General features: G+C 44.1%; 1 protein-coding gene across 2 annotated transcripts; it reads right to left on the reverse strand.

The window, feature by feature from the left end:
* Positions 1–434: 434 nt before the first annotated feature.
* Positions 435–24,753, reverse strand: IQCG (IQ motif containing G). Of its 2 annotated transcripts, XM_052804641.1 has the most exons (10): positions 24,706–24,753; positions 19,467–19,614; positions 15,789–16,033; positions 14,492–14,620; positions 12,300–12,381; positions 5,258–5,419; positions 4,530–4,604; positions 2,777–2,908; positions 1,464–1,562; positions 435–959 (listed from the first exon to the last, which is right to left on the reverse strand). In XM_052804641.1, exons 1-10 carry the CDS (start codon positions 24,738–24,740, stop codon positions 816–818), a joined length of 1,251 nt encoding a protein of 416 aa, XP_052660601.1. In that variant the 5' UTR covers positions 24,741–24,753; the 3' UTR covers positions 435–815. The 2 variants fall into 2 exon arrangements, with proteins under 2 accessions (XP_052660601.1, XP_052660602.1); XM_052804642.1 differs by lacking the exon at positions 14,492–14,620.
* Between the last annotated feature and the right edge of the window lie 83 nt (positions 24,754–24,836).

Below are 24,836 nucleotides of genomic sequence, written 5' to 3' on the forward strand. Positions count from 1 at the left end.
GCAGGGCTAATTTTGCTTTGTGCACAGACCTGCGTGTGATTGACAGTCGTGTCAGGAGAGAGGGCTCCCCTCTTGGTTAAGAAAGCAGCACGCTGCTCCCCAGCAGCTTTGCTCCCTGCCTGCTGCCTCATCTCGCTGCACAGAGATGGCGGCCAGGGTGGTGGGTACGGCTGTGACAGACCAGCTCCTGTAGGCAGTGCGACCGGCTGTGTTTTTCCGTTGTCCCTCCCCTCTGTTGGAAGGTATTTGGAGCTATTCTGTCTGTGCGCTGACATTTTGCAGGACTGTGGGAATGGAAACCTGCGTGCTTTGACTGCCCTTGTGTTTACGCTGCAAGCTGTCAGCAATTTTCCCCCTGCCAACCTAATGCTGGCACTGACAGCAGGGAGAGCTGCTTTGAGCCCAGATGTGGGGGACTTGGCCTCCCTGCCTTACTCAGCGCCACAGCAAACACCAGCGCTTCAGCCACGGCCAGTGCTTTGGGGTCTGCAGGGGAGGTCCTTGGTGCAGAGCGTCCCATGCAGGTGAGTTACTGGGCTGTTAACAGGATTACCTCCCGCTAGCTATCATGTTTCCATAAAGCACTTTGGGAGATACAGCATATCTGCTGGACAAACTGTGTCTTTACTGTACAAGGGCAGCTTCAAGATCTTAAGAGTTAACTGCAGCTTCACCTTAACCATGTCTGTCATGAACTGTGTTCTCCAGAATAGCCCAAGCTCTGTTACATGGTTTATTTTGTCCTATCAGACAGACCGACTGTAGTGGCCTGCCCAGCAATAGCCCTGGAGCATGTCTGCAGCCACTTTCTTTACTTATCGTGTCTTTTTCTTTGCTCCAGGTTTTTCCTTTTTCCCTTTTTCTTTCTGCTTTGATGGCTGTTTCTCCCAAATCTTCCTGAGGGTTTGGTAGGGGCCAAGGTTTCTGCGGACCATTGTACCTCTCCACCAGGCCTGCAGCTGGAAGTGAGAGAGAGGTCTTAGAAGAAATCACTTGCTGGGCTACCTGGTACAGCTCAACAGCCCGAGGATCTGTTGCGCGCTCCCTAGCCGCAGGAGGGAACCCCTGGCCCACACAGCAGCAGCTGGGCCTGTGCTGGTTATGCTGGAGGTATCCACATCTGGGCTGAGGGCATCTGGCTGGTGGCAAGGGGACGAGCAGGGGAACTGTCCCGTGACCCTCCCTGTATCACCCACGCAGTGGGGCTGGTGTGACGGGCACAGCCCCACATCATGTAAGGAGACTGGCTTCTCCCCTTTCACTCCCTTCTCAAACCTGCAGCTAGCTGCTGGCTTTGTGTCTGCCCCAGTAGAAAGGGACAGGCTTTGTCTGTCCTCTGCTTGTGCCACCCCACACCAGCCAACTTTCTCAGGCCATTTTCTGCCTGAACAAAGCCTGTGGTGCAAATTATTAACTCCCAACTGCTGATGGAGCAGGACCGCCTCAGCTTTGCTCCCCTTTACCTTCAAGATGCTCTTCAGCTCCAGGGCATCCTGCTCTCGTCTTCTTTTAGCCTCCTTTTCTGCCCGGTCACTGATGATGGTTTCCTCGAATGTCTGGCACTGCAAGATAGCACAGGGGTGGCAACAGCCGCATGAACAACACATCCCCTAAACTGCAGGGCCAACCTTCAAGGCTCACTCTGCCCAGCAGCTTGCCACAGCAGGGCAAGGGTCACCTGGACCCTGGTGCAGAGTCTTCTCCTCTGGCTGCTTATTGATCTCATCCTTGCTACATGCTTTTCACAGCCCCACCGGGGCTGCTCTGGCCAGTGGGTCGTGGTGTGGATCCCCACCCTGTGCACTGGGGAGCTCCCTGGCAGCCCAAAGGTAATGTGTAAGCGTGGCCTTCCTCCCCCACCTCCTTTACTTGATCTTTCCTGAATCCAGATGGCAAATGTTGCTCATTACCACTGTCAGTCCTAAGGCACTGAGATCTGCTGCCAAAGTGAAACCTCTCACGGCCTGGGTGTAATTAACCCTCTGATCGTGTGGTGTAAAATGGCTGTCTGATGGCGTCTCAGGCAACAGATGGTGGTAGGAAGGACCCGAGCTCCCCCAGGCTAGGCAGCAGATGATGTACAAACACACTTGGGACTCTGAGATGACAGTGTACAGAGTGAAAAATGAGCCCACAGGCAGGGAAACATCTAAGTCAGTCCCATCGTCTCAGACCCAGTGACAGTAAGGAATGATTACAAGTTAATTCCTTCTGGCTTTAAAACACCCTTTTTTCTAGACACCTCTCTGCCCTGTGCTGCCGACTGTGCTGTGCCTGCATAGCTGTGATCAAGAAACCAGTGTGGGGCAGGAACGGTTTTAACCAGAATCAGTTCCCTTATAACAGCACTGTGCAGCTGTGAATGTGTGTCTGCAGGAACAGATGAGCTGCCTTTTCCAGTCTCAGCCTGTCTTACCCCAGTGTTGCTAGAAGGAGCAGATTTGTTCAGACTAAGGCAACAAACTAAGGTGAGGCATACTGATAGGATGGAACAGTGTCTTTGCCTCTCACAAAGGCTGGTGATAGCTCTCTGATTACTTGCTGGTATTTGAAAGCAGGGAAAACATCATCATCTTCCCTTGATGTCACAGGTGGCAAATAGAAGATGGCTTACTTGGTTCCTGCCTTCCCAGGACCAGTGCTTATAATTGCACCCTACACCTCAACATTACTGATTTCTTTTTTTTCCCATGGTCCTGGTTGCCTATCTGAATGAGGGTAGGAGAAAGCCAGGATGCAGTTTTGCATGGCTGAGCACTGAGATGCTGCTGCTTACCTCCTTGGCAAGTCTCTGCAGCATTTCCAAGTTGTTTGCCTTTGATGCTTTTAGGGCATCCAGTTCTTCATCTTTAGCGTCTGTGTCGTTTTCATACTTGTCCACCCAGTATTCCAGCTTCTCTTCCACCTTCTGCACGGGGATAGAGTGGTGCTCAGCATGGTACAAAGAGTGTACAGGGGAAAGGTTTGCTCCTATTATGTGGCCTGCTGTCAGGATGGTGGTAAGAGTCCTGTAAATTTTGCATGGTCAGTGTTTCCTTCTCATCTTGAAAGGGTCAAACCCCTAGGACTAGTGATAAATTACTGGTGGCCTGCAGGCCCCTCACTGGGGGTTCATCATGGAAGCCGCAGCACTGCACTGCGGATGAAGAGAGATGAGGTTGGGCTTTCAGAGGTGCCTGAAGAATGGAGAAGCACTGTGGGCTTGTTTTGTGCACAGTCAGTCCTGGTGAAGTAAGTGACAACCAGAAGCCATTCTTTGTGTGTATACAGAGAGAGGGGGTTTAAGAAACACAATTTGTCAGTGAGAAAGCTTTTATGGTCTGCCTGACTCCCTACCCGCTTTCTGGATTAAGCTCAGAGCACCAGGAATAAGGTCCCAGGGGACAGCACTTCACGCTATTTCAGGTTGTAAACTTGGCTTTGTCTTACTTGTGAATAGGAGGGCAGGTGTTGCTGAAACAGTCACCCAGATGACTTCCTCCCATTCACAAATAACTTTTCCATAGCAACAACCATGATTGCCTGCATGGAAAAATAATCTGAGGAAAAGCATCAATCTCATTATGGCATCACAGCTGGACACACAGGGGAGATGGAGGGCATGGTCATCCTCTTCTCTGTGAGCCCCTATAAAGCCACCAGCTGCTGTCTCAGTACAGAGAGGCTTGTACTTTGCCTTCTGGTAGAGGTCAAATAGGCTGCAGCTTGTACTTGGAAAGTCTCCTCACTATGAAGTGTTGATGAGACTAAGGCTCTGGGATATAGAGGACACTATTTAATTACTCACAAGATACAGCACTTTTTTGTCCTCAAATTACATTTAAAAATATTTATTATCTTCTATTAAATTTTGTACTGGCAGTGATGTTAGGTACCCTGCAGGAGTATAGGTTTTCTTCTAATCATACAGTTTTATGAGATGCTTTCCAGTGTAACTCACTGTAACGGGTACTGCTGTTGATGATAGGAAAGCTCTGAACCCCTGGATCAACAGCACAAGGACATTCATGGTTGGTTGCTGCTGAAAATGGGTACCATGATTGTGAGTTAGCAATTATCCAACCCTGATTCTTCCCCAGATCAAGATAAGGCAAAACTGGGCTGAGAGTTGGTGTCATTTCCTTCTTAGTGCCCCTTACGGTGCAACACTTGGGTCTGCAAAACTGTTGCCCTCGCTTTGTGCAGTAGCACTCTTCACCGAGTCGCTGGGGGCCCCAGCTACTGCCAGGGAAGGTCTAAATAAATCCAATTAGCTGAATACAACTGAGGGAGGAAAAATCCCTAACACCTGAATAAACAATGCCAATCATTGCATGAACTGTAATTTTAAGGAAATGTATCCAAATGTAGCAAATCCCAAGTCTGGGAGAGCTGGTTAATTAAGACTTGAGGATAAGTAGCCATTCAAACAGCAGCAATCATGAACCTGGTAAATTTGATGTAGCAGTAACTGCTTTTCTTCAGGCACTGATTGATGATATAATGTTTATCAGTTGCTATTTTAAGCATTAGCAGACAGTCACACATACCTTATAGTGTTGCCTGAGGAAATTTTCAATCTCCATGTGGACTCGAATCTCCTCATCAGTTTTGCTCCTTAATTTCTGTGACCAGAGCAGACAGAAAACGTGAGAAACAATGTTAGTGCATACGTGTGTGCACACACGTGCTGCAGAAAGCCAAGCTGGTGAGCAAGAATGCAGGAGCTGTCTGTGTAGCCCACAGACTTTTTTCGCAGTGACAAAATGAACCAAGGCAGTTCTTGCTCCCGAGCCATCCATGAAAAAGGGACAACTAGATCAGACCTTGATCAGTCAAAAAAAAAAAAAAATGCTTGCAAAATCAGAACAGTTTTCTAGGCTGGTTCACCTTATGGCCACACAAACAGCTTTATCAGCATAAAGTGCTGTGGGCAATGCTGGGAGCTTGGGCTGCTGTTGCTAAATAGCCTTGTAACTACACCCTTTGGGCATAGTTATGGTCTGTTCCTCTGACGATGGTATTAGTTTAAGCAGTCCCTGCCTCCAGCCACTGTCTCCTGCAGCTGTGCCATCTGCACTGTTGCTGTTTGCAGGACAATATAGAGAAGCAATGGAAGAGATAAAGATTTCTAACCTGGATGAGTTTCCTGATCCACTTCAAAAAGTTGTGTTGGTGACTGTGATGGAGAACAGAAAGGGCATCTGGGGAGTGAGGGAGGACTCTTTCCTTACTAGCCAGAGATGCCTTCCAGTAGGGGCCATGGGGAAGGGCTTACCTGAATTTCCTTGTGGAGGACGTTCTCTGCATTGCTGCACTTCTTCTGGGTTTGGTGGACCTGGAGGTCTGTGCTTTTCTTCATGTAGCAGCTCTCCATGTCTGTTTTGGCCTTCATTTCTTGGAGCTCATCTTTGAGGTAAACAATCATATTATCTCGGTTCTAGTGGAGGAGGAGACAGAAGAAGCACAAAAGCAAGCCTGGAGACTGAGGTAAGCTCACTGTTTCTTAATCTCTCCACTCCTTGATAAACTCAGAAGAGACAAGGCTATAGGCTTCACACTTTCCCTGAACGTTGCTCCATTTCCACCTCTACTTCAAAGGGAAGTTTGGTTTGTAACCCACAGAGAAGGCAATAAACCCATCAGCGAGGAGTGATTACCTCTAGAGAGGGTGATGAACAGAATGGGATGAGAAGACAGGCCTTCTGGTCTCTGGTCCAGGAATGGATTCAGTCAAGCTTATTATAAGCATGAAAGAAGCCAAATAATTTCAACTGCTTGAAGTTAGACTTTACTAACCTCTTGGATTAGGCCGTCTGTGAGTGAGCATCTGTAAGAGGAGGATAATGCCTCAGTCCCACGTAAGCCAAAGTTTGATTTCTTAAAGTATACTCTATTCCTTGGATTCATTTTTTTCTAGTTATGCAGCAACTGTATAAACACAACCTTAGGAACAGGTGAAAATCTAATCTTGTCTTGCTCATATGCTTAAACAGTAGTTTCTTGAAATCTTACCAGGTAGATGGTGCCCACTTTGCTATAACAGCATACACCCAGGGCGAGGAAGAAGTGCCAAGGAAAAGCTGGCTGTGAGCTCCCAGCCTCTCCTCATGCCTTGCTTTGCAATGGAGCTGAGCTTTCCTGGGGGAATTCTGTGCCCGGGAGCTCCGCCATGGGCAAAAATCCTGAGCCAACATGCCCCGTTTGTCTGGCTTTTGGAGCATGCTCAGGAAGCAAAGTGCATTTGCTTGATTTGGGATTATTGTTTTGTTTACTCCTTTTTAATTAATTTCTTTGAGTAACAGATAGAAGTTCATTAATCTGGGGCTGGAACTTGGAAGAACCGTCTGTAAAATGAAAACCTCTAGACTTTTGTATTAAGAGTTAAAAAGGTCATCAAAGTCTCCTATGCAATTATGCAAGATCAATTAATGTCTCTGGTTTGGCGCCCAATTGCTCCATTACAGCCTTTCTCTTTGCTTTCGTGCCACGCTATGATGGGTTTGACGTTCATCAGCCAAACCTTGCAGCTGAAGATGAAATACCAAAGTGCTGGCATTTAAATGTTTTGAAGCCCACATATCTAGTCTCTGAAGCACCCTCGCATTCCTTAGCTGTGTAAACATGGAAAAATGCCACAGGAAGAAGCCAGCTCAATAGCGCTGTGTTTAAAAGCCTCTGCAGTGTGACTCATTTCGAAAAGGTTTCCTTATAAGAAGAGTTTGGAACCGTTAAAAGGAAAATCCTTCCCTCTGCACCCCTTGTCGGACATAGTTAGGAAGAGCAAAGTATATTTATAAGGCTCAGGACAATTAGGGGCCTTGGCTGATGCTGCTTTGTGCGTTTAAAAGTCATGTGTTCACATTTTTTTGAAGGTTTCAAACATCAGATACTACTTAACAGCCATATCATCATATGACTGCAGACAGCTACAGACATGACCTATTTGTACACTATTAAGGTTTCTGGTAATGGCCTTTATTTTCCCTGGTATGAAATTTTGGTGCGCATTGGGAGGGGTTGTGTTCCTGGTCAGTAGACATAGGAGGTAACCGTACTACTTTATTTTGAGATTGTCTTCCTGTGTCATGGTGGAATCGTGTCTAAATTGAGGGGCCGGCAGAGAGACTGGGGAGATGCTAATGAAAAACGCTGATTTTTTGTGGTGCTGAGGCTCAGCAAAGCCAAGCGCTGCTGATGTCAGTGTGTTACTGCTATCTGCTAAGGATCTGCAAACAGGTCAGAAAAGAAGGGTTCAGCCTAGGTTACAAAGTACTCGGGTATTAGACAGGTGGGGCAGAGCATGAGCACTTTACCAGGTTATTTTCTTTTTCATATTTTAGTAAAGCAGACGAAAAAGTGCTTTTGATTCCAGCGCCCCAGGCCTCAGCTGGGATGGGGGTCCATCTGCTCTGTTTGCTTTTTGTTGTATGGCATGTTTGTGGTTTGGATTTGGTCTGCGGTGTTGTAAAACATCGTTGTTAGAGGTGGGGAGTCTGGGGGCTTGGTTACACAATCCAAAGCAGACGGGAAGTGAAATGCAAAACCCCACTGGTGGTTTACAGCAATGCATTTGCTTGGAGAGGGAAAGTCAGCTGCAGACATGTGGGCTGGTACTGCAGCCCACCTGATGGACCTGGTGCTGCAGAACTGGGGTGCATTTGGTATTAGGTTGCAGGTAGTAAATGCAGCACTAAATGCCCACAAGCTGTGGGCACCATCTGTAGAGCATGCTGTTCCCTGAACTTCAGGGACAGGCACTGGGAAAATGAGTTAATATTTATTCATTCTGGTTTATCATAGCGAAGGTCCCAGCCAGGACACGGAGCGCTTTCATAGTTAATGCAGTAAACCTCTGGGCTGCTTGTTTGGGATGACTTCAGTGTTGAATCTGCCAAACCAAAGATGCAAAATCATACCTCATGTGTCCAAAACTATCACAAAACTGGCAGAGACCAAGATCAAAACCCAGGAAATAGCTGTCAAGAGCCAGTCTGCTTCGCAAGCAGGTAAACAAGCTGATTTTCTCTGATCTCTCAGCTTGCAGACATCAGCTCAGAGGCCTGTCTGCTGCTGTTAGCTGGTGCCATAGGAATCTGCCCCACAGATGCTGTTTGGATGTAAAAGCAACTGCGCTTAGCTGGAGAGGGTATGCGCGCTCCTGTGTTTTCATTTACTTTGATTTCTCTCTCTTGCCAGTGCCACCTAGATATCTCAGCTCTTCCACAGCAATTAGTATTTACAATCACTTAAAATATAGCTGGTTACAAAAATAGCAAACAGGAGTAAACAGTCTGAGGAATTCCTCCAGCAGTCGGATAAACCCCCTGCCGCCAGCAGCACACCCAGCACCCGCCATTTGGCAGGCACTTGGAGGGGGCTGGGGAACGGGTGCTGTGCTACGTGCAGGCAGCAAGCATGCCGGCAGAGAGCCCTGCTGCCTGCCTCCTTGCTTCCACACCGGGTGTGTATGAGCTCAAGTCTTTCCACTGGCAGCTGCGCTATCTCAGCTTGCAAAGCCTGAAGATATGCTTAGATCTACACACCTGCTGCAGCCTGGACTTGCTTCCCCTGACACCACAAAGTGCAGCCCTGCAGACACTTCAATAAGGCTGTAGCCCGCATCTCTGTCCCAGCTGCCAGAACATCCCCATGCTGCACGCCCCCGAGAAATGCCTCAGCCGAAAGGAGAGCAGGCCTGGAAGGTCACCCAGCTTCGACATAACGGCTTCTGCAGCCCTCCGCTAGCTCACCTCCAATCCCAACAACTGCGGGAGCAAGCTGCGTGAGGGGCAGTTTGCTGGCAGAGGGAGCAGACCTGTTGGCAGCAGCACTCTTGTTGAAAGTCCTGTCCCTCTGGAGCCAGGTTTGGATCTAGTGCACCAGCTCTGGGTCCTGCTGAGCTGCCTTGGGGCTCTGCCAGCAGTGGAATGAAGTCACCCAGGAGCTCAGGACCATCATGAACCTTGTGCTTTCTACTGTAATCACCTGGTGCATTTCTCCAGTAGAAACATGCACCCGTGGGTGCGTACGTATGTTTGAAACATTCCCCCAGAACACTTCATTGATGCATTTGTTCGCCTGGGAGAGGATAAGGGAAGAAACGTGACAGATTTTAGTTGCGCTACTAAAAGCACTACCGAGTGGTGCACTGATACAGTGGAGCTGGGTGTGCTATGAGAGCCCACGTAGAATAAAAGTTACGGACCAGTTTTCACTGGTACAGTGGTGCAACGACTTGGTCTTCTGTCTGGTAGGTATCCTGCAATATTACTGCTTGTTACAAAATTATACCATGACCTACACACATGTATGGCATGAGTATACCACAAAACCTACAGGACATAAAAAGTCTTTGGGTGAATAGCAATGCAGGAATTCTAAAGTTTACATTTCCTAAGTTTTTCTGTTAAAGTATATAATCCTATACGATATTAACTTGTTTCAAAATCTGTACAGACTGCCATCACTTGTCCAGGAAACCGGAGAAAGTAAGTATTTTTGAACAAGCTAGAAAATGAACACTGCAGCAGCAAACAGAACTCCTGCAGCCAGACTAGAGCTACTCGTGATGCTCCTGCACAGAGAGGTAAGAGCAAAACCAGACTGATCAATTCAGCTCTTTTAGAGACATCAGTGCTTTCCAAGAGGAAAGAAAACAAAATAAATAAGAACATTTAGCATTTGATTTGTGTTCCATTAGAAAGAAAAATGAGTCAAGCAGGGTAATGAAGCATTAATTAGCATCTCATTAAGAGGTAGCAAGGCTGAAAATACATATAGGCAACATGTGTGAAGCAAAGACCATGTTTTTCTGGTTCCATGGTTAGATTTGCTCGCTTTTGTTTTCTCATCCACTAGACCGGAGACAACCATGTAGGCTTTTGTCTACAGGTCTCTGCATTATTATTGTTCAAAGTACTCCAAAATCAGCAAGCTGTATTTTTGGTTTTAATTAGTTGGCAAGGTGACAAATCATGCAAGTGTCTGTAAAACTGCCTATGGGAAAATCCCATATGAAGCGAATAGAAATTATTCTCCCTTGGGAGACACAGTGAGACACCATTATTTTTGGCACAGGAGGAAAGCAGTACTTGAAAGTAGTCTTGTCTTTGATTTGTTATCAAAGCTGAAACTATAAGGAAGCCCAGAAAAGGACTTCTAAGCTGGAAATATAAAAACAAAATCCCAGAGGAGTGCAGATCCCACTTGATGAGGCAAAAAGCAGGAACTGAATTAGCAGAAGGTACTGAAAGAACACGAAGAGCACCCTCTCAGCACGGGAGCTACACACCTTCTTATGACTGCAAGAGGTAGGAGAGGTACAGGGCAGGACATAGAGAAGTGCCCAGCCTGACTGCAGAGTGCCAGGACATTGCTGCTAGTGCGAGATGGGATCATTACAGCCCTCTATACACCAGTCTCTGGGAAGGCATTAAACCAGAACTGGATATGTATATTGTGTGCATGGACACTGTGAGGTTTGAGGAGCAGTACACAGAAGGAGAACTACCTCATCATATTCACTAGCTTGGGCAGTGGGAGAACAGGGGCTTCCCAGGAGCCCTCAGAATCTGACTGAGAAGGGACAATGTGGAGAAGCAAATGGACCACATAGAGTCTCTGAGCCTCACAAACTATCCAGCTTATTTTGTTTAACTGCCACACAGATGTCAAGGGACTTTTGGCTTGTCCCATAGGGCCTGGAAATAGGCTCCCATACCATTACCGGTGGCAGTAAGTAAGTATATATTGAGGTATACAGCTCCCCTTTTCAGTCCTGGCTCTGAGCTCTACATCATTTAGATGTTCTGTTCAAATCTGTAGGAAAAAAGGTTATCCTGCATTCCTCTTTTAGTTCCCACAACTGTTCCTCCTTGGTTTGTCTCCTAACTTGCTAACTTTCCATTTCCTTCAGTGACTCCTCTTCTTTCTCCTCTCTGTTATGTCCACAGTTTTTTTCCAGTGTACTTTTCACCTTGCTACACTTCCCAGTGTATGTTACGCATTTCCAGCATCACCGGTAGTAGATGACTACTGACCTAAATTAATTTTTCTGTCTTGTACATTCCTGCTTTCTTCTCTGCTGTTCCAATATCTCCCCTGGAGTTCTGGTGTTTTGTCAGTTATAGATAGCTGCATACACTACCAGTGCCAATAGATTCTTCATGTTCTTACAACCGTCCTGTATTTACAGTTAAACTTTCCACTGCACAGGCATCCAGGCTGCCAGCACAAAACCTTCATGTTCTATGAACTGTACTTCACCAGCATGTCAGTGGCTTAAAATTCCTCTCTGTAGCCAACTATATCATGGCTTGATTACTGTCCACACTTTTGTCCAAAGACAAAATTCAGTGATACCAATTCTTTCCTCAGATGCACTTGCTGTCCTCTTGCTCAGTACTGAACCAAGCATCAGATTCTTGTTCCTGCTTCCAGTCCTTGTATAGCTCTGAACCTGCCTGCCTTTTGCTTGTTTTCTATCACACACTCTCTCCTGCCTCAGCAGGGCTAGGCTACCTTTCCATGTTTCTGCACAGAACTGCGTGTGCTTTTGCTCTAAAGCATGCATGAGCATCAAGTCTGAGCTGTCTGCTGAGCATCAAAGTGACCAGCGATATGCCACTCAATTGATCTGCACTTGTGTAGCAAGTCTGACATTTCCAGAATGCCCCATATTTACTGTGCATGCACACACCATTTGCGTGCTGCAGACAGAAGGCCTGAAGCTTTCCAGAAAGATCAAGTTGACACCGTATGTGCAGTAACATTGATCTGCGCTTGTGTAGGACTCCCATGTTTGGGATTTTCTAATATCTGGAAGCCTAGAAAAATAGATTAAAATAATGACATTTTCCCCACACAAAATTGTTGGTAGAAAAATGACATGCCCCTATGCCAGGTGTCTATCTTTCTCACTCCCTCATCGTCACACTTTCTTCTGTGCCAGGTGTCACGTCTGCACAAGTATGACAGATACTGCTATCTGCTGATAACCTCTTTCTTACTGACTGCAGATGTCTGTGCTTTGCCACTCCCAGCAGTGTTTTGGGGGTACTCTAATTTGATCATAGTCTCATGATTATGAGCATTTTGAGCTCCCATTTAAAAACCATTGGACACTGCTCCTAAAGTCATTAGCAGGCTTATTCAGAATACAAATCTTTATTGCAGTTATTCTGCTTCTATATTCCTAAATGATGGATCATTATATATGCCACACATCCTCTCATCTGAGTGCTAGTTCCTGGGCAGCAGAGGTGAGCTTGCTAACAAGCTTCCCTGCTGGCATGATGCCCAGTGTTAAGTGATCTCACCTGAAGTTCTATTTCTGTTTCTTTCTTGACATCTTGCAGCTGTTTCTCAAGTGACTTTATCTCCTTCTTTCCTTCCTCCTCCCTGAAGAAAAATGGGAAAATACAATCACCTGAACATACCAAAAAAGACAAGAGCTGTTTACCTAAAGGAGAACTTCCTGTCTCCTGATACAGTGCTAGCTGAGCACTGCCCCACTTGCCCTGCTCACTCAATGAGTCTGTAACAGCTGAACTAAAAGAAGTGCAAACAAAATCTTGGCCTGCTTGTGCAGAACAGCAGAAGACAAGCCCCTTCCTGAGGCTGAGAAGCACTTCACTCTGAGCCTCAAGGGAGGCAGCACATTTGCAAGTCAGGAAGAGAGACTCCTCGCCAAAGCTAGTGACTTGGTAAATTAATCCCAAAAGAACAGGTGCACAGACTAAGCAAAGAGAATGGGAATGAAAGGGAGAATGAACGAAAAACCAGGAGATGCTTGTGTTGAAAACCTGGAGTGAACTTGAGGATGATGTGATTCCTATAGCAGAGAGGGAAGAAGGCTATCATTGAGTGCCAGTTTCTGCATTTCAGGCAAAAATCTCCTTGTTTCTGTGCAGAAGCATGCCTAATCAGCAGAGAGTGCCAAACTGTGTAAGTTTCATTATATGTATGGAATATGTTTTTTTCATATTGGACTTAAAATCTTTCAAAAAACACTGCCTCAGATTCTGAGATCCATGAAGGGGTATGAGTGAAGGCCAAAAGCTACAGACCTGTTTACCCGTTTAAAACAAAACAGATGCAGTAATGTTCTAGGTCTTATTATTATCTTATTTCACTCTGAGTGCTTTTCTAAGCTTTTATGCTTATGATTTGATTTAAAGCCAGTAAATACTAGAGTTGGTACCTGAGACTTCATTTCCTATCCCAACCTTACAATCAAACATGCATTTAATTTTCAGAGTCCTTAGCTGGGTGACTGTGATAAACAAAAGCTCCTGATAAGGAGTTCTGCTTTTACTGCAGACTGCTTTCAGACTAGTATATTGATACAAAACCAGACAAGTATATATTATATTGAAAGACAGACCAAGTTCATTCCATGAAAATAATGTATAGTAGAACAGACAACATAGTGGCTAGATATGATTGATAGAATGGAAAAAAAAAAGATTATGTCCTTTCTGATTATAATTTGTCTGCTCCTTTCCACCTTCCAGTATTGCATAGTTATTCCACAAGCAATTGCTGCTTTCATTTTGCTTTCTGTCCCTTCCATGGATAAACAATAAATCCCTTGGTTTTAGACAGTGGAAGAGTTGGGTTTCATGCTTCAAATCACACATTTCACTGGAAGCTGGGGACTTGCACTGGAGGCAGACCACTGAGCCACCACCGGGGTTGTTCCAGTAGGTTGGACTCATGACAAATCATGACCTACAGCAGCTTTGCTGTCTACTCTAAATGATGGGCCTGAGCTGCTACACATAACAAAGTAGCTTTAATATGGTCAAATACTTCTCTGATGACTGCTATTCTCTCTGATAGGCTGGGGATTGAACCAGAGTTTCCCGTGCTAAAAAAACCTCCAAACCTCTAGTGCACAGAAGTTTAAGCTAAGGAATCACCAGTTTGAGTTGAGATTGTAACAAATCCGTACCCTATCAGATTTGAGACAGAAGAGGATCTATAATGCAGTGGCTGGTGGATTAGCCTTAAATAAGACAACTGCATCTGTCACCATCTGTGCTAGCCCCTCGCTGCTCCTGGGAAAAGGGAGCATATTAGCATATGGGTCAGAGCAGATCCTCCTGGGCATCACATAACCTAAAGACCGTATGTTGCTGGCCCTGATTTGAACAGATTCTCTGCTGCTCTGGTTTTCACTGGGGACAAGGAGTTAAAGATCAGGGAGTTCCTACATCACATTATGTTTTCATTGATATGGAGCAGCATTTGCGTTAATGCAGACACTGGTGTCCACTGTGGTGAAAGCTCAGGCAATTCCTAGCTCAGATCAGTATCAGAACCATCAGTTATTTCTTTCTGAAAGGGAATTTGCAATTTGTAAAGCAGAGAGAATAATTCAAGTTGAAAAAGCAGAATCCTTTCTGTATCTTAGGAGTTTTTATATTTTCCTTTTTAGCATGTACTGAGGGGGAACGGACTTCGGCTTTGAGCAGTTAAGCAGGAAAGTACTGAACACAAGACTGACCTGATGAGGAAGTCATGAAACTTGCTCTTTTTTGCCTTCTCTCTCTCATTAGCTTCTGTTAGGCTATTAAATATTCCCAACTCCTGCATCTTTCTCATAGTGACTGTAATTACATCACTTGCATACTGCCTGCCAGGAAGAAAAGGAACACAACAGTAATTTACAGGTGCTGGTACTACAGTGGCTGGCACCTTTATTCAGTATTGTTTACAGCTAAAAAGGTAAGGAAATATAAGATCCCATTTCTGTTCCTATGTCTATCAAACCCAGGAGTGCTTCTCCCATGGTACCTGCTTCTTGTACATCTGGAGAACTCTTTATTAGGAGTTGGTTGAAGTTTATAATTTAAAAATGCTGCCCTGAATGCTACTCTAGGAAATAGCAAAGAGGCACAAACATATCCATGCTGTGCCAGACTGTGCTGCCATCAGGAAGAAGGCTGCTGGCCTGCAGTAATGATGACAGCTAGGTAGATCTTGGACAATGAGACATGAGGATGCAGACAAGTGTGTCTATGGAGGGATATCTGGGTGTCAAAATATCCCAGTACAGCTCTAAGCTGATCTTAACAAATACATGGGCTTACCCAGTTTATTGAATTTCATGGTACATATGGTATTTATATTTTAGCTGCATTTTCCTCATTTGTGTTAGGATCTTTAAGCCCTTTGTTGAAATAACACTAAAGGACAGAAGCCAGGATGCAGAAAAATGCGTACTGAATGCTCAGTTCCCCAATCTGTCTCTTAAACCAAAGGCTGTTAGTATCTCTGCAAATCAAGTCACTTGATTAGGTGCAGGAATAAAATTTATTTTAAAAAAGAAAGGAACTCTTTGGTCTTTATACACATTATCTGTTCTATAAAGGAGAATGGCTGTAGCTGCCATAGAGGCTCTGTGTGCCCTGCAGAATAACTGAGTTCACGAGGCAATGCTCAGATCCTGCTTTGCCTGTATGTATCTGCTAGGGGAAGCTGACTCCAAATACCAGAACATCAGCACTGGCTAGGTCTTGGCATGAATTCCACCCTAGCAACCATTATCAACTGAGTAACATTTTGCAACTCCATTCAAAATAAACTGATTGTCATTACTTGGCATCCAGAGGCAAGCAAAGGCCAGAATTAAATGGCCTATGAAGCTAGACCCCACTGTGCTCCTTAGAGATATTCCTTCCAGACCAAGAGTGAGGTACAGTGGGAGAGTGGGAAGCCTGTATTTTTGCTTTCAGGAGATAGACTGAGAACTTTACAGCTCTGAGCATCCCCCATAGCCATCATATTTGTGCTTCACTCACCTGTCAGCCTGAATTTTCCTGAGATCCTCTACAGACAGAGCACTGTGTTTCATGGCCCTGTTGGAAAGATGATGGGTACTTTTTAGATCTTCAGTTTTCCCCAGCTGCTGCTTGTGTTTGATGCTTTGCAGAGACATGGAGGTAACTGTTTCCCCACTCCCTTGCCTTGCTGACATAAGCTCTTGGTAGTTAATGTCCAGCTCCTTCTGGGTCTCTATGATTTCTGTCATTTCCTGGATGCCAGTCTAAAAGGGAGTAAGAGAGACCTGCTTGCACATTAGGCAGTAGAAATAAACCCTCTGCAACATTATGTGAGAGGAAGGAAAATTAATAATAAACTAGAATTAAGCTATACTAAGAACAGTTGGTAGTGTATGTTACATTCTGCAAAGAGTAGAAGAGCAGAAACACTTATCTTGGTTATCTACAATGTAGGCTTACTAAAGTTCATGGGATCAAAAGTCCTAAAGTGACAGAAGTAGAAAAGGCCTCAAAAGGTGAATTCATCTGCCCCAAGAGATGATGGTTCAGACTGTGCCATTCCTGACATGTTCTTAATGACCTCCAGCAATGGAGACTATACACCCTCCTGCCAGTGCCAACACATCACAACAATCTTTACCATAAGAAGGTTTTTTTCTCCTCAGCTGCAGTTGAGCCCCTGGCTTCTTGTCCTAGTCTCCATACGCATGGAGAACAAATCATTCCGTCCTTCTTTGCAGCAGATTTTATGTACTGGAAGACTGTTAGCCTGTTTCCCCTCTGCCTTCTCTCCATCATAGCCATTTCCCACTGCCTGTCACCACAACCTTTCCCTACAATATTACAAGAGCTGAGATGTGTGGAAATAAAAGTGATAGACATCAGCTATCTGCTTAGCTGGTTTTTTTGAGAGTGACAACGGAGGAAGTATGACATCAATTCAAAGAAGAAATTCAAAATATTGGCAGCTCTCTTCTACATGGAAAGGTATCTTGTGGCTGTGTACAATTTTATTAAAAAAGAAAAATCCCCAGAAAAGCAAAAGCACACTATAAAATCAGCTGAGGCCTTGCTTCTAGGAATTTCTCTGCTTTATGTGCTATGGGTAAGAATGCAGCTGTATACACTGGGACATGAAAAGAGAAAATTTTCTTGCCAGCCTACTGGCATCTCTATGGCTGAACACATAATAGCCGTACCGCTGAAGCCAGCTAACGCAGTCACTGCCAGCCCCATCCTAGTCTGTAGCTGCCTACTCCCCACCCTGGCTGGTTGGGGAAATGGATTAGAGAAGTCACTGAGCTGAAATATTTTCCAGCAAAAAGGAAAAAAAATGTTTATTTTTAGCAGCACCAGTTCTCAGTTCAGATCCCTCCACAACCACACACATATTTGTGCCAACACAGCACAGAGGGCAGAGTAAAAAACAAGTGGTCAGGGCAGCAACTGTGTATGCCAGTAGTACGTCCAAGAAGTTACTTGTCAAGCAAAGCTCCATTAGTGGTCTGTGATGCTGCCATCATCCACGAGGGCAGTGTGCAGGGCACTGCAAGGGGCTGCTTCGTTCTGAGTGTCTTGGACATCTCTGGATGGTATGAATCAGCCTCTGGCAGTGTCTGACTCACCACTGACTACAGAAGGAGTTCAGGTGACTACATGCTTAATTTTTGGACAGTTAAATTTACATTAAATGAATCACATGCAAAGTATACACAGACCAATGAAAATTACATAGTTAATTAGAAAAAAAAGGGTTTAAATAGTTTGCTGGCGATGGCTATACTTCAGAAAGAACTAATTTTGGCAAACAAACTGCTTTAATATCATGTAGATTTTATGAATGTTCTAATAGATGTTTTTTAATGTCTGGGAAAGTTCAAGACAGGCTATAACTGGATTGTCTGTAAACAGTAGGGACTTACACACTAATAATTACCCAATAACTATGTAAGAGCAAGGAGTTTGTAAACTGCATGTGTTACCATCTGTGTAGTCTCCTAGCTGTTTATCTTTTGCCAAAAATTCATCAAATAGAAAGGCTGCCTTCCTCTGGGGGATGCACTGCGTGATGCAATGTACAAGATTCCCCGATTTGGAAAATCAATGAGGTGCTGGCCAACACTGTGATTAATCCTCTCAAAAATGTCATCAACTGAAATTTAGATGTCAGTCTTTGAAAATGTCATTGATTTGTTTGACTGACAGAGCTCCAGGGTGCTTTGCAGATACAGGTCTTCTACAAATAACAGCCAAATGTAAACTGAGAAATGGAGAGGAGTAGCAAATTACAGAGCGCCAAAGTTAGCAAGTAGCTTCCCTAAGCCATTTTCTTGGTTCTAAATTCTCTCCTTCTCGATTTGTTTTGGCATCTTTAAGAACACAAGTAGGGTTTATAGTCTGTGAGAAAATTGTGGTTTAAGAAGTGACTTGGTAAAAATGAGCATCTGTGATTGAAGAGAAAAGCTAAGGTGTTTTCTCTATAATTTAAGTGTACCTTTAGTAGGTCTATCAACCTGAGTCTGTGTGTCTGAAGAAGAACAACTCCTACTGTCCTAGAGATATGTTTTTTCTCTGTGTTTTTGCTGCTGGCACATAAGAGGTTTCCCACCCAGCTCTGTGAAGGAGAAGCATCCTCTGGAAACAGGCGAGGCTGGCTCACAGAACTCTTTTAAGGGGAGGAGTGCCCTCTATTGCACAGTCTAAGCATCGTTCACGCCCTGAAATTTAATACCAGCTTCTGCTGCTTTGCAACGGATTTTTTGAAAAGAAGGTAGTATGGAAAGGAAACATGTAGAAAACAACATATTGATTTACCTTCCTCTTGCTTTCTTAAGTGGTACATTAGACAGGGTGAACAGCATTAGATCTGAAAACTTGGATCCTGGTTTTTATTTTCATCCTGGTCACACACTTTTTTCTTTTTTAAGTTCTTCTTTAAAAAAAGAGTTTCAAACCTTCTTAAACTGGAAACAGCCTGCTATGTCATTTAAAATATATGACAACAGAACTCAGAACCATTTACACCTCAGAGTAAATTTTCGTATGTCTGTCAGCTACCAGAAATATCACACCTTCCTCCACAGGAACAAACCTCTGCCTGAGCATTAGGACTTCTTCTCTGTTCTTGATATCTCTTCCCAAACTCTCTTAGTTATGATGCCTATTAGAAATCAACTAATTAATAATGGTCATTGATAATGGGTAGTTACTAATATATTTTGAAGTGGAATCTTTCTTAATTCATTGTCTGTGGGGACTAAAGGAAATTTAGCGTGGACTTAGAGAGGGACAGAAATACCCTGGGTTTGAGTGTTTTCGAATGTCCTATTCTACTGCATTTTTAAAATACCTGCATATCTGTATAAGAACCTAGACATGTTTGTTTCCTTTTCCCTAATCCCTTGCTTGTCATCTAAACACCACGATTTTAAAATTATAAGCCCGGGAACCTCACCTTGGGTCAGTAGGGTTCTTTGCACAAAGACTTGACAAAGGCTTTTCAGTGATGCTGCAGTATAAATATTAAACATGATCATCCATGCATTTTTATTGTGTTTTTTCACCAAAGGGTCATGGAGCACTTTGCAGAAAAAATATCTGAATTGATTTTTAAAAAATGCTACTAGAAGACATAAAACCAAGACAAGAAGAAAACCAAGAGAGATTTCTTTGAAGAGCAAGGATAGAGGCACATACATGGCTGATGTCTGTCTTGCCCTCATATGAAACCGGCATGATATATCCGAGAATTGAGAGCTGATCAACACAATTCTCCAGCACAGCAGTAAACAGCAGAGCTTCCAGATGAGTGAATTTTTCCATTTCTTTAGTCTCTGTGCTCTTGCTATGAGGAACAAAGACAAAAGATACCAATGAGAAAGACAGTATGGTGTTAGTAACAGCAGTTTAAACTAAAGGTAGACCTGAAATAGCCTTTTTTGCAGCCTTCCATATATTTCCCTAGCTTTGTTTATAGCCTTTCATACACTGTTTATAAGAGGAGCCATGCTCTGCTAATGGCTGCATTCAGGGACAGTGGGAATGTTTAGCTTTCACAAAACAAAGTAGGTCCTGGTCCTTCCTACACTAGATCTGGGTAGATAAGCTGAGAAAGAAAAGGATATGGAAGGCACAAACTGGGTGAGGTGGCCTCACCATTCAGTTCAAGGGGGAGCAGTGTTTCATGGGAGACTTTGGTTTTGCAAAACAATGGAATGAAAGTGCCTTTTTAAAAGGGAAAACAATAAATCCACATGTCTCATAAAATCTCAGATGGTGACCCTTCAGGCTCTAAACATTCCTTGTTATTACTGTGTAGCCTTAACATTTTTACAATCCCAATCCCCTCAGCAGGAATTGTTACCACCTTAAGATGTTGAAAGTCAAGCAAGAACCAATATCTGGGCTAAGTAAACTATCTTTGACATTCTATGTTGGTTTATTTTAAATTGCATTTCAAATGTGAAACTGCTCTGATGTACACTTAAGCATCTCTGCCTTGCTGCCAGATAGAATATTGTGAAAGCTCATCTAGGGAATGGTGGACATTCACTATTAATCCAAGTGAAATTGGTCCATTTAGAAAAATGCGTAAGAAAACACCTGCATAACAATGGATAAATTCTCTGAGATTTTTAATGTTTTGGTAAGCCATTAGACAATCCCTCCAAACCCTACACTCACAAAACAGATATTTCTTGTATAACACCTAGCACAACTGGAGTCTGACATGACTGAGATCCTCAATGTCATTGCAATGGAAGCATCAGCATCCACTAACAAAATCTTCATTTGGCTGCTATACCTACAACTGGATTCATGCCATCTGTAAAACCCTTGAATAAACATATTCTATGTCTGCAGAATATTACAGTTGAATCTGTAAGCATGCCAAGGAAATACATCAGACAATGCCTGGTAGCATGATTAACAGGATAAGACACGGCCACATTCTATGAAAATTAAAGAGGTTTAGGTGCAGTTATGCTCTTGATCACTGGAACTCTGTGATTTTTCATATGCAACTTTATAAGTGTTTAAAGAAATACACACTTACCATAACCTCTCTGAAACTGTTGCCATTTGTCCTTGTCCTTTTTTGTTGTTTTCTTGAAGAAAATATAGTAATTTACAGTTGGAACATGAAATTAATTTCACTTGGGCAGAAAAAATGGGCCACTTTCAAAAATAACGTAGATTTTATGTATTTGCTTCTTGATGTCCCTGTCTCTTGCAGTAAGTCATTTAACACAACATGTATTGAAATGTACTTTCCTTTGTAACAGGACTCGGCTCTCCTTGTGCATAAGACTACAACTAGAAAGCCCAGTGTGCAAGTGGCAGTCAGTCTTTTTCATGACAGCTACATGTATAGTCAATGAAAGTGGAATATGGCTCCTTTCAGCCTAGACCCTTGTCTTCAATTAACTGAATAATATCTCAGAATGCAAGACTACCAGGTGCACAGTCTTGCATTAAGGATTTTCACAAGAATTTCTGCTATGAGGTCGGGAGCACAGGGTGGAAGAGAGGGTTCAGGTGTGGCATGACTCCAATGTTATGAACCATGAATAATGCAAAGTGCTAGGATGTAGCAAGACCGGTATTTTCAGCAGATATAAAGAAGTATTAGTGCCGCTGCATAAGGCATCAGAAAACCTCAGATAAGGCATGGTACATGTTTCTAGTTGTTTGTGTTAAGAAATAGGCACAGGTACAGAAGACGACTAGTGGCATGATCATGGGAATAGAAGTTCTGTTTTACGAGAGGTTAAAAGAATTGAGGACTGTGATTACTCTCTGTAAATACATATGAAGAGTAGATAGCAGGGAGAGACAGAGCTATTTAAGTTAAGGGATAATGCTGGTCCAGGGTCAAAGGAGTGTAATTTCCCCTAAGCCAGGCAATTATGATAAGGTTTCTAACTTCGGGATGGATGAAGATATGGAACAGCCTTTCAGACAAGATAATGGTAGAGGCACCCTAAATTATTTCAAGAAGCTTGCTTAAATCATGGCAGGAAAAGATAACAGCAAGGGAGTGATTCTGAATATTATCAATATGTTTACTATCTTTCTTGTACTATTTATACTGACTTACCTAATTAATCCCACTGTTCAGGGCTTTTGATGGTCACCTATGACTAAGAAGGAGCTGATTTCCTCCCTTTGCTTCTGAGATTTTTTCTCTGTTTTCTCTTAATTATAAAAAATATGCTGCAGCTTGAGATAGGAATCTGTTATTATCATTAACAAATAAATAGCTAATAATCTGTATAAGGAACTAAACCATCACTTTTCCTTTCTTTTCAACCCTGGAATCAATGATGGAAGTGGAGATGCATGAATTAAATATTTTTACATAGAGAAAGTCAGACGATGTCTCTTTCCAGTCAACAGGCACTAATAAAATATTTTTTAAATGTTTTACTCATATTTATCCTTTTAAGAAATCTATGATCCATATTTTGAGTCTAAACAACATAAGAATAATCTATTACATGTGGAGTCCTAATGCTAAAAATACAGTGAAAAAAGATTTGTTGTGAGATAGCTGAGACAGATGATTATGACAGCATTCCTGAAAGAAGAAATAACACTTGCAGCTCTCATAGGAAAAAGTGACTTATTTGGAAACAAAGGAGGATGCAATAGCTTTTCCTCTATCCCATCAGCAGCTTCTGTCCAGGAGAGAATTAACTCAAGATATTAATGTGCGTTAAGAAAGCTCACAGCTGGAACGTTTCTCTAAAGCCTGCTGGTTTGCTCCTCCTATATATCTCCTCTTATAACCATATGCTCACTCAGCAGATGCATGTGCCAAGCCAGTATGCTCTGGGCTTACGTTGACGTGGAAGTGAGAAGGAAACCGCTGTCTGGGGCATTAAGAAATACTACAAATAGTGAGCTGCTCTCCCTGGATTTTAGTGTTAATGCAGTGCCCACAGACCATCCTGATGCAGCCTTTGGCATCAACCTTAATAACTGTGCTTTGCTGAACTCCTTCATTAAACTCTATTAATAATAAAAAAAAGAGTTATGTGAAGGATTCAGCTTCCCCCAAGAGTTTAGGTTGACATTCTTTCCCTGCTGATCTAAAGGGAAAGAAAAACATATCAAGAAATAATTTTTAAAACAACTGTATAAAAGGTCTGGCCTCCTGTTCCTTTGGGGATTGCAACTCCCTCTGCTGTGTGAGAGTCCTGGATGCACATTTCTCCCATCCTTCTGCCTGATAAACTAAAATGGCTTCAAAGGCAGCATTTTTTGCAAGCATTCCTTTTAGTCAGTTAAGGAGATGCCGATGAATTCCAGTGAGAAAATTCAAAGCTGAGAATGTCACATCTCCTTTAGCTCTGTTTTGCAAATGATTGGCAAAAGAGCTTCTTGAATATCCACAGTGGCAGCAGCTGGGCCATAAATCAGAAATACCTTAGTTTTTACCAAAAATGTCTCTTAGGCAAGCAAAATAGTTGTGGCCTTAAAAACTCTGCCTACCACTACAAATGTTAGAACATAAGTTGCTCATTTGGAGAAAAAAAAAAGAAAAGAAACCTTGAAAAGATGAAGTAACCTTGGTTTTGGCTTAGACCTGCAATTTAGGTTTCATCCTGACTGTAGATAAAGACTTTCTGCTCCTGGTCTCTGAGGCTGTACTGATGAGAACCCATGAGAACCGAGTGCAGGAATGAAAGACATGGTGCTACTTTTAGTTGTATGTCCAATATGGGACTAAATCTGTATGGAACCGGAAAAGATAAGATTTAGGGAGCATTCATTGGCTGTGCCATCTCTACTGCCAGAAAACAGGGTGTTTTGACAGATAGTTTATTCTCCTCAAAGCAGAGATTGTGTCCTTTCTCCGAGCAGAGGTTCCTAGTGCACATTTGATGCTGTTAACTGGGTAGATTACTGAGGGTTGCTTTGCTTTCTACCTCTTCCTTAAAGTAGAAGCCAACAATAATTTGGAGAATTCATAATATTCCATCCCTTCTCCGCTCCTACTTCCTAACAATTTCATCTCTCTAAGAAGAACCTCTGCTTATACACGCTTACAAGGCATTGAGTGCTTCTACCCTGGCCCAGCAAAGTACAGAGAGGCGTAATTCTCCTCCTGAATCAGGATCTAATTCCTTAGTCCAGGTTCAATCTCTCTGAGCCCAGCTGGTAACAAGATGACGGTAGATTTTGCTCCTGAGATCCAATTTTTCATAAAAGCACTCTGGGCACAGGTTCAAATACAGCTTAAGACACTTAGGAACAAAGTTGTAGTGAAAGTCTGGATGGCTAGGGCACATTTCATATTGGAGTAAGCTCCTAAGTCAATTAAAGCACTCTGCTAATGCACCTGAATTTCTGGCTATGTGAGGGAAGTGACAGAAATCGGGAGTGAATGACCCTGACTTGGGAAAATGGGTAAGTACCTGCTTCCACCTATTCTTACTTAGGAAAACACAGAAATGTGAGACTTCATTACAGGGATTGGAGCGTAGAAATACATGTTTTCTGTCACCAAGGCGATATCAGGAGTAAAATAAACGTTGAGATGATTCACTAATTCAAGGTGAGAACGGAGGAAGACAGGCAGGGCCTGGAGAGCAGCCATCAGAAGAGGGCCCCAGAGCCCTGGCCACCCCAGAAGCGCCAGGCGCTGCCCCTCACCTCCCCGCTGTCCCCTCGCAGGGCTCCTCGGCTTGTTCCACCGCCGTAGCCGGTTCTCGCCGTCGGGCTGCGGCCCCCCCTCGCCCGGCCAGGCCTCCCCTCAACCTCCGCGCCGGGATTTTCCGCGCCGGGATTTAGCCCCCCGCTCCCACCCCGGACGGCCGCAGGGCCCTGCCCACAGCCGTTGGGCCGGCGGTACCGGGCCGGGCACCCCCTGCCCGCCCGCCCGCTGCCGGTGCGGGGCCCGGCCCGGCCCCGGCGCTGCGGCGCTCACCGGGACGCGGCGGCGGTGGCGGCGCCCGTCTCCATGGCGACCAGCACGCTTCGGGGGCCTCGTGGGGCTGCCCGGGCGGGTGCCTGCACGGCGGGGCTGGGGCCGCCCCCTCCCCGGATCGCCAGCCGGAG

This window comes from Harpia harpyja, chromosome 12 (assembly GCF_026419915.1).
Source record: "Harpia harpyja isolate bHarHar1 chromosome 12, bHarHar1 primary haplotype, whole genome shotgun sequence".
Classification (NCBI taxonomy): Eukaryota; Metazoa; Chordata; class Aves; order Accipitriformes; family Accipitridae; genus Harpia; species Harpia harpyja.

Excerpts from the sequence above, each read along its gene's own strand:
- IQCG (XM_052804641.1), bottom strand. The coding sequence starts at position 24,740 with ATGGAGACGGGCGCCGCCACCGCCGCCGCGTCCCG. Across the intron at positions 14,621-15,788 it reads AGGAAAATTCAGGCTGACAG|GCAGTATGCAAGTGATGTAA; the intron begins GTGAGTGAAGCA and ends TCTTCCTGGCAG. Across the intron at positions 12,382-14,491 it reads TTTCATGACTTCCTCATCAG|GGAGGAGGAAGGAAAGAAGG; the intron begins GTCAGTCTTGTG and ends ATTTTTCTTCAG.